This window comes from Entelurus aequoreus, linkage group LG25, assembly GCF_033978785.1.
Source record: "Entelurus aequoreus isolate RoL-2023_Sb linkage group LG25, RoL_Eaeq_v1.1, whole genome shotgun sequence".
In the NCBI taxonomy this organism is placed as follows: domain Eukaryota; kingdom Metazoa; phylum Chordata; class Actinopteri; order Syngnathiformes; family Syngnathidae; genus Entelurus; species Entelurus aequoreus.
The window spans coordinates 33,699,053-33,709,233 of record NC_084755.1 but is presented as its reverse complement, the minus strand read 5'-3'; the positions used below and the strand labels follow the sequence as shown (position 1 = coordinate 33,709,233).

Sequence of the window (10,181 nt, the reverse complement as noted above, 5' to 3'; positions counted from 1 at the left end):
TGTGAGACTGGCCTCAACGTTGGCATTGTTCAAATCCAGCCTGAAAACACTTCTACTTGACTGTGCATATAACAACTGAAAGTATTTTATCTACACTCTTTGATTGATCTTAATTTAAATTATGATTCTTTCTATGACAAATTTCTTTTCTGATTTTAATTTCAATCATGATTATTTTTGTTATTTTATATTTTTGCCCTCTGTTAAAAAAAACTCCTTTGCCTTGCTCTACATCATTACGTCGATCGCGAGCTACCGGTCGATCGTGGAGGGTGTGTCAGTCGATCGCCAACTAGGCGTTGAAAAAATAGTCCTAAAAATTTGCGATCAGAAATCTTCACTATGACGTCACTTTCGCCACTTGATTGACATTCACGGCACCCGAGGGTCTTGTGAGATGACGCTGGCTGCTGCGAGCTCAGTGTGGAGGAAAAAAAGACCGTCAGGGAAGCGAGAAACAGTTTTTATTTCATCCATACCTCCTGTCAAAAGCCTAAAGACTGACCACATAGTTCCTGTCTTCACAATAAAAGCGCTGCTCTATCCTGCCTGCGCTAACAAAATAAGAGTCTCAGAAAGCTCGCGTGTACAAGCCCGCAAGCCACAGAGTTTGCCGCCAATGTATTTCTTGTAAAGTGTATAAGAAGGAGTATGGAAGCTGGACAAATAAGATGGCAAAAAGCAACCACTTACATGTGGTATTGGACAGAAAGGAGGACTTTTTTTTCTCCTCCATTCAAAAATGTGGACGTTGTCATCACTACTGTCTGATTATAATCAATGCAAGTCATCAGAATCAGGTAATACACCAACTTATATTCTTGTCTTCAGGAAAGAAAGGAATATATATGTGTTCAACATGCTTGTATTCCATCCATCCATTTTCTACCGCTTGTCCCTTTTGGGGTCGCTGGAGCCTATCTCAGCTGCATTCGGGCGTATTATTTAAGTTAAAGTACCAATGATTGTCACACACACACACTAGGTGTGGCGAAATTATTCTCTGCATTTGACCAATCACCCTTGATCACACCCTGGGAGGTGAGGGGAGCAGTGAGCAGCAGCGGTGGCCACGCCCGGGAATAATTTTTTGGTGATTTCACCCCCATTTCATTAAACACTTTTCAACTTGTTAACAAAATCGTCTCTTTCATAAATAAATAAATATAAGTTATATATATGAATGAGGTAGATCCCTTCAACTCGGTCATTTAAAAAGTAGCTCGCCTGCTGAAAAGTGTGGGCACCCCTGCTCTACATGGTCAACCGAGTAGTTAACAACTTATACATGGTTTGTTGTGGTAGTGGGAATATATTAGTGCTGTCAAATATTTTTATTTATTTATTTATTTTTTAATCAGATTAACCACACTTTTGAATTTAGATATATCATAATTAATCAAAGTAAATTACTTGCTTATTAACCAAAGAAAAGACCCTAATATTGTAGACAGAATGTCATGGAGGAACAGTTTTTAAATGTGTTAATTGACTGCACGTCATTTATTTGTTCAAAACTTGCCAACATTTTTATCTAAAGTCCTGTCGGGGTTTATTTTGAAGTGAAATTTTCCAGCGTGCACACCAGTCGGAATCTCCTCACTCATCTTTGCACTGACGTATGCTTTGACCTTACACTTTCCATATAACAACGTGCTTCGCCTTTCAGGTAACCATCTGCGATAAAGGTAAAGGAGCGTGTGCGCTCAAAATAAATGGATGATTAATCTGAAATTATAAATCACATAAGACTTAGACTAGATTTAGACTTCCTTTTTATTGTCATTCAAATTCGAACTTTACAGTACAGATAAGAACAAAATTTCGTTGCATTGGCTCATGGTAGTGCAGGATAAAAAAGCAATAAGTTGCAGATATAAATAAATAGATTACCGGTACTGTACAGATAAATATATTGCACTTTTGCATATGAATCCAGGTTTATGGATGTATGTTATATTGTCTTTATATTGCAGCGAGTTATTCATTTTTGGGGGGGAATTGAGGGGATAATTATGATGCGTTCAAGAGTCTTACGGCCTGAGGGAAGAAGCTGTTACAGAACCTGGAGGTTCTGCTTCGGAGGCTGCTGTACCTCTTTCTAGAGTCACATGAATTAACTCGTAATTTTTAACAGCCTAGTATATAATATATATGTGTATAAATGTGGATGGTCACTTACCCAGTCCACAATGAGTATCTTGCCAACACCCAGTTTCTGTTGGAGCAGTTTGGCAGTGATGGCAACGGAGTTGAAGAAACAAAACCCCCTGCTCCCACACACATGCACGCACAAACAAAAAAACAAAGAGTCACAGTTTAAGGAATCCCCTCATGATAGAGCAAATATGTACATTTATTTTCAATATCTTGGTGCTGTACAGACATGGCATTGGATTCCTCTGCATGATGTCCTGGTGGACGCACTACTGCAAAGCCATTCTGGGGAAGAGATAGAAAGAGGCAATAAAGGACGTTGTTATTTTTAGAAGACTGTGTGAATGTATACTTCCATATGGGTTTACCTTCAGTTCCCCTGCTGCCACTGTGAAGGCCAGCTCAATAACAGAGCCCACTGCCATGCGGACAGCTGCAGACGAGTGCATTTCGTTCCATACAGTGTCACTATCCACCTGCAGGGGGTAGCAAAGAACGGCAAACAATTTAAACGTTGCCTACATACCTAGAGAAACATGGTCGAAGTGACAAACTCACCCCTATTCCTCCACAGGGAAGGACAGCATACATCTTTTGGCTGATTGGACCTGAGCAGGTATTAAGAGTACACAATGACCAGGATGTCCGGACATTTCACTTTAATTCAACTGTTATATTCATAGTAAAAATTTAAAAAATAGGTAATTTGGTACCCAGTAGCTTCTTGTGGTCCAATTTGTGTCTATTCAGCGGGCTGGTTCCGTAAAGCAGAGTGTGGAACTCTGAATGGACAGTCTGGATCTCGTCCAGGGACGCCTTACGCCCACGAATTCTCTGCTCAGACACAAAGTGAGAGCTTGAGAATTTTTTTTTGCACAATAACTTTTCTGGGTGCAAGTGTGTGCGAGTATTTATGCAAGTGTCTGCGTGAGTGTGTGCAGTTACCTCACAGCGACCCAGCAAGCCTGTCTCCTGCAGCCTTGACCAGATACTCTGCACTCTTCCAGCATGCTCTGGGTGGATGTGAGCGTTGCCGCATACACACTGATGCTTTAACATCAGACTGTCATAAACAAGACCTGGAGAACACCAAACAGAATAAGAAGCAACATAAATGCAGTGATTACCAGTGTTGGTACTAATAAACTTTCGGCGGTAAATAGTAATCCAACGCGTTATTTTTTATATCCAGTAACTCAGTTACCGTTGCTGCGTTATTTTTTATGCAGTATCGACTAGAAACTGAGAGGATCTGAGTGTGCTTTATTGGAGAGCTGCAGAAAAGGCGACGGAGAAGAGGCGTGCTGCTCTGTGTGTGGGTGTGGGGCGGGGTGGGAGGTGGGGGGGGGGTTGGTCTGTGTTGACTAACAAGACATGGCAGAGCCGAAGTCAAGTTTCTTAACATGGAGATATTCTCACTACTTTTCTTTTGTCGACCACAAAGAAAAGAACATTTTAGTTAAATGTAAGTTGTCTTGGATCAAAGATCCTATCCTAGCAATTCAAATCTGCTGAAACAGCTACAAAAGCAACATGCTTCGACGAAGCCAGTAAAGAGAGACACACTTCACCTCCTAAGCAACAGCGGCTGGATTTTAAAGAGGCACTGCGCACTGAAGGTACACACACTCTGTCAATTCTCTTATATACTCTTTCATTCTAGACTTCTAGAGTGTTTGATTATCACATCACTCTAAATGTATAGACTATAAAGTTCACAAACATAAAGAGGGATGCTAGTGGGCCAGGCCAATCTTTCCTTATCTCTAAACTAAAACTGGGGAAATGTGTAGAGTGTTCTGGGCTTCAGACGTGATTTTATTTCAGAAAAAAACGCCTGGTAAGGCTTTGTGTATGTACTCTGTGCCTTCCTTGGTTTACAGCTATGTTGTTATTATGCTGTTTGTTACTTATGTATGTTATGTTGCAGCTATTTGAAATACTTTTGTCAATTTGTTCTGGCCTGAAATAAATTGGCCCTTTGAAACATATATTTGTCTTTGTGTGTTGTGTGTAGACCATATTGCTTAGCAGAGTTCAGTAATGCAAATGCGTGTCAAGTTGATCAACAGATTGTATTATTCTCCAGTGCAATAACAGTACTGAAATGAAGGCTAAAAGGGCATTAAAGGGGGCCTTAAAAAAATAAAGAAATATATAAGTAACTTAATACTTACTTTTCACAGTAACGCATTACTTTTTGGTGTAAGTAACTGAGTTACTTTTGAAATAAAGTAACTAGTAACTGTAACTAGTTACTGGTTTTCAGTAACTAACCCAACACTGGTGATTACACAAAGAAAAGTGTGTGGGTGCGACTGATGTTTGATACCATGCCCTTCTACCACTAAAATCACCATAAAACCTTAAGGACAAACATAACAGGACAGCCACTTCAAAACCAACTGCTCAGAAAAGGGCTGTTTAGAGGTGTGCTCTAAATTCTTGATCCTGTGAGCCTGCCTATTTTGTTATCAATATAAACTGGCATGGATGCTTTTGAGCCGCGGATCAACTGCCTGTCTGTTACAAGACACTTGTGTGATGTCACTTCCTGGGAATTCTGTTCGACATCATTCTAGCCAAATGTGTATGCTCTTTACAGAGGACACGTGTAAGCTTGAATGCACAGCAAACAGCAGTTATTGTACCAAACAGTTTAAATCAGTGCTTCTCAATTATTTTCTGTCTCGCCCCCACACGGAAAAAGAAAACAATTAGCACCTTTGTGATGTGCGATACCACTGATTTTCTTTCTGATCCAAAACAAAGTAAAATTCAGGTTGTGTGCTTCAAATAATAACATATCCTCTAGCATATAGAATACATCCATCCATTCATTGTCTACCGCTTGTCCCTATCGTGGTCGCGGGCAATGCTGGAGCCTATCCCAGCTGCTTTCGGGCGGAAGGCGGTGTACACCCTGGACATGTCGCCACCTCATCGCAGGGCCATAAAGAATACAATACAGAGTTATTTATTTATTTTAAACTCTGAATTATATTGAGTGATGTGAATAACAATATAGCCAAGCTAATACAAAAGAAAAAACAGAAGACAAAATCATAACAAAAATCTAAAAGTTTAGACACTCCTAATCTAAAGTATTAAAAGCTCTCAAAATAAAAATACATACTTAAAATAAAAACAAAGTTTAGTTATTTAATATAAAAATAAAATAATACTAACTTATGAATTAATTATTTAAAAAATTACAACAACCATAGTAAACACTTAAATGTGTGTACAGGCAGAATTTCTGACACACTCGGTAATGCAGGTACACAATCGGATTATTGTTATTATCATTTCATTCTATTCTTACATGGGAAAAAAACAACAGTAAAAATGTAAGAAAAAAAGAGCAAAAAAAATCAATATGTTATGAGAAAAAGCTGAAATGTTCTAACTGATGACTAGTAATAACATAATACAAGCTGACACAATATCTGCTTTTAGCTTTAAAAAAAAAAAAAGTAATATCAATATGGCCCCCACATACATTATTTGACTTTTCAGTATGCAGCCCTTGGTGGAAACAAGTTTGGACCCCCTGAACTAAAGTACTAAAAGTATCGGTATTTTGATTCTAGAGCATACAATTCTGGTATCAACGGTATCGATATTTATGTGTCGATCCGCACATCACTATTGCGCCCTCCAAACCCTACCGGGACTGTAAACAGTATAATTTATCTACAAAATCACATCTGCGTAACATTGTATCCTTATCATCACAACAAAGAATAACTTTCTAAATATAGCGCTTTAATCTGTAACAGAAAACTATTTAAAAGTGCGTCAAATTTTTTTTGCGTTTTTGAACCATTTCATACTGAAAAATATTTTTTTTTATCAAAATGAGGAAGTCAGGCTACAATTTGCTCGTTTTGTAGTGCACAGCTTTGCGAAGCGGAGTTTGAAGCATGATAATGATAAAGCATGGACACTAATTAAAATACATTTGGAAAACCATCTAATAGGTTTGGCTACATACTGTAGATACACTACTTCAGGGGGATGTTGACATTTGGTGAGCATCTTCTTCCTGTTGTTAAGCAACATGTATAATTACTTTCAATTGCTGAGCACATAGTACTGACCTGTAGTGAAGAGATGTTTAACCGGATTGACAGTTGATGCAGGAGAAGACTGTGCTCTTCCCAGAGGTCTGTGAGCTAACGAGGAGAACACACCCATCTGCGGCAAAGCCTGATGGGAAGGTGAGAGAAATTTAAAATATAAGGTTACAGTGTTTTGCTTTGAAAGTTTTCAGAATATTTTTTATTTTGAAGTATTCAAAACGTGTGTGAATAGACATGAAGGTTTGTGCAGTTCTATACAGACAATACATAAGGAATATTGCTGTGCTCCCTACTGTGAACTGTGTGAGTCATCATGTGTGGGTGGACACAAAAGCACACACTTGAAGACGCAGAGATTCTGAAACACACACACACACATACACGCGCGCACACACCAATGAGTCCAGTGGTTGAGTCACCAGCTGGTGATGTCAATGCAGCGTCAAATGAAGTTTGTGTGTGCGTGTTTCAAAGAGTCGTTTGACTAGACACCCAGCTGCAAGACTCTTGACTTTTTCACCAGCATAGAATGAAAATAATCTGTCTGGTTGCTTCTTATACTGACATGGGTTTATACTATACAATTGACTGTGTGTGTGCGTGTGTGTGTGTGTGTATCTACGCGTGTCAAAAAGTGACTAAGCAATGTGACGGTGTACAATTCATAAACAAATTCCATTCTGCAAAATGTCAAACCTTCTATGGTCTCGTGAGTCACTCAGAACTTGTGGGAGGTGGTAAATCTATTTGGTTAAATGTTATTATATATAATATATAGAGATGTCCGATAATGGCTTTTTTGCCTATATCCGATATTCCGATATTGTCCAACTCTTAATTACCGATTCCGATATCAACCGATACCGATATATACAGTTGTGGAATTAACACACTATTATGCCTAATTTTGTTGTGATGCCCCGCTGGATGCATTAAACAATGTAACAAGGTTTTCCAAAATAAGAGAACAACTTCAACTCCAGTTATGGAAAAAAATGCCAACATGGCACTGCCATATTTATTATTGAAGTCACAAAGTGCATTATTTTTTTTAACATGCCTCAAAACAGCAGCTTGGAATGTGGGACATGCTCTCCCTAAGATAATCCTGATACCCACTACAACTATGGGAAATACTATACCTTGACTTTCACAAAGTGCATTATTTTTTTAAACATGCCTCAAAACAACAGTTACAAAAACAATGAAGACACACAGCTTCAAGGGGGGGTGTATATTGTAGCGTCCCGGAAGAGTTAGTGCTGCAAGGGGTTCTGGGTATTTGTTCTGTTGTGTTACGGTGCGGATGTTCTCCCGAAATGTGTTTGTCATTCTTGTTTGGTGTGGGTTCACAGTGTGGCGCATATTTGAAACAGTGTTAATGTTGTTTATACGGCCACCCTCTGTGTGACCTGTATGGCTGTTGATCAAGTATGCATTGCATTCACTTATGTGTGTGTAAAAGCCGCATATATTATATGACTGGGCCGGCACGCTGTTTGTATGGAGGAAAAGCGGACGTGACGACAGGTTGTAGAGGACGCTAAAGGCAATGCCTGTAAGGCACACCCACAATAATGTTGGCCGGGTGGAAATCGGGAGAATGGTTGCCCCGGGAGATTTTCGGGAGGGGCACTGAAATTCGGGAGTCTCCCGGGAAAATCTGGAGGTTGAAACAGATACCGATAATTTCCGATATTACATTTTAAAACATTTATCGGCCGATAATATCGGACATCTCTAATAATATACACTACCGTTCAAAAGTTTGGGGTCACATTGAAATGTCCTTATTTTTTAAGGAAAAGCACTTTAAAGTAGTCTTAACTTTAAAGAAATACACCCTATACATTGCTAATGTGGTAAATGACTATTCTAGCTGCAATTGTCTGGATTTTGGTGCAATATCTACATAGGTGTAAAGAGGCCCATTTCCAGCAACTATCACTCCAGTGTTCTAATGGTACAATGTGTTTGCTCATTGGCTCAGAAGGCTAATTGATGATTAGAAAACCCTTGTGCAATCATGTTCACACATCTGAAAACAGTTTAGCTCGTTACAGAAGCTACAAAACTGACCTTCCTTTGAGCAGATTGAGTTTCTGGAGCATCACATTTGTGGGGTCAATTAAACGCTCAAAATGGCCAGAAAAAGAGAACTTTCATCTGAAACTCGACAGTCTATTCTTGTTCTTAGAAATGAAGGCTATTCCACAAAATTGTTTGGGTGACCCCAAACTTTTGAACGGTAGTGTATATAAATTGCAATTACTCCTACGATGTGGATTACAATCTCAAAAAAGATGTTGCAGGCTCATGCTGTCAGACTTCTAACGTAACGTATTAGCTCAGTCAAGACCATTTTTATCGACCGATCTTGTTCAAATCCCTACAAAGAAGTGCTTGACGGTCCCAACAAATATGTGGAACAAATTTCGCTATCAGACTTGAAATTTCAAGTCAATTATATTGGGTCAAACATTGGGGAATAATAACATAATTTGGTGTATTTATCAGAAAAATAAACACACACACAACATAGTAGATATTTTGCCAAATGTTCCCCTTTTGTGTGCAAAGGTGTAGAAGAGTTACATCCGGGGGTGTCCTCATTTTTGGGTCTGAATAGGTTGTGTTCTGTCATGTGACTTTTGAACGAAAGTAAACAAAGTGGTGGGTCACCAAACCAACATGGCTACTGTGCAGCAAACAGAGTGCGAACTATCGGAGAACGCAAGGGGCCTAGATCGTACTATTAAAGGTAGATAAGAGCAAAAAATCTATTTATGCAATTTAATCTACAAATATACGTTATCAAAATAACATTTGTCAAGCGATCCTAGGGATTATCCATTGGTCGCCTTCCCAGACATGTCGAATTATCTGGTGCTCCAGACATCATTCTACACGACAAAGCAGATGAAAACTTGGGAAAGCATGGAGGTCTACAACTTTTTTGTGTGTGGCTGGGTCAAGGAAATTGGTATCAAGACTCTAAATAACAATAAATAAATCATGCATCATTTTTGCTCAGGTAATATTGCATTTCATCATTTAACATTGCATCTCCAGCCATGTCAGTTGCACGCGCAGTTTACAAGTACGCATGTTTTTCCCCGTCCTTATCAAAATACAAGTATAAATGTCAACATTGTGTATGTGCTGAAAGATTCATTTACGATTTCTGCCTTTGGTAAAAGCTTAACTCTTATAGGTTTTCCTCACATTTGCTTACTTTTATGTAGACTCGCCGAGTTGGTGGTTTAGGAAAACACTCTTAGCAAAAATGCGTTTTAAGAACTCCAAAACCTGATCCAGATAAAATTCAAATAATACCAAGAAAATACTTAAATGGGAAATACTAAATGTTAAAAGTATATCTGCAAACTCGTGCGTTCTACGATTCGATCTGCTCCCTTGGACTGCAGTGCTTGAACTTTTCTCATTGTTTCTCATAAAATTTTGCTCTCTTTTGTCCTTCTTGATTACCTCTAAAGGAACTCTAAATACACTTTTATCCTCCTCTCGTTTTGAACAGTTCCAAAAGCCTAAAACAACGCAAGCATAGGGCATTTTTCCGCCCAGAACGCTATGACGACAGATGCTCGCTGGCCCAACACTTTGAGTCTTGCATATTTATATTAGCCGGACGTGACGTCAGGTGAACACAACCTGGACTCACAAAATATAGCAAAAAAGCTGCTAAATTGGAACCACGTATTCGTCTTGCTACGTCTTCTTATTCACAGACAGATCAGCTGAGTTGTGTTAATAAGTGGGGTTATGATGCATACCACCATCTAGTCTACAGAGTTGTAATGACACGCTATACATTCAAACACATTATAATGTGTTTGAATGAGGGCAAACCAGTAGAGTCAAATCTATTTTCTTTAAAGGCCTACTGAAAGCCACTACTACCGACCACGCAGTCTGATA

General features: G+C 39.0%; 1 protein-coding gene across 5 annotated transcripts in view; it reads right to left on the bottom strand.

Moving 5' to 3' along the window:
- hdac5 (histone deacetylase 5) overlaps window positions 1-10,181 on the bottom strand; it is a 122,516-nt gene that overhangs the window by 16,531 nt on the left and 95,804 nt on the right. For all 5 annotated transcript variants that reach the window (XM_062036761.1, XM_062036763.1, XM_062036764.1 and 2 more), the window contains 7 exons: window positions 6,261-6,369; window positions 3,103-3,236; window positions 2,871-2,991; window positions 2,716-2,765; window positions 2,526-2,633; window positions 2,387-2,442; window positions 2,183-2,270 (listed from right to left, as the gene is read on the bottom strand). In XM_062036761.1, the coding sequence (XP_061892745.1) occupies window positions 2,183-2,270; window positions 2,387-2,442; window positions 2,526-2,633; window positions 2,716-2,765; window positions 2,871-2,991; window positions 3,103-3,236; window positions 6,261-6,369 (666 nt within the window). The remainder of the gene's footprint in view (window positions 1-2,182; window positions 2,271-2,386; window positions 2,443-2,525; window positions 2,634-2,715; window positions 2,766-2,870; window positions 2,992-3,102; window positions 3,237-6,260; window positions 6,370-10,181) is intronic.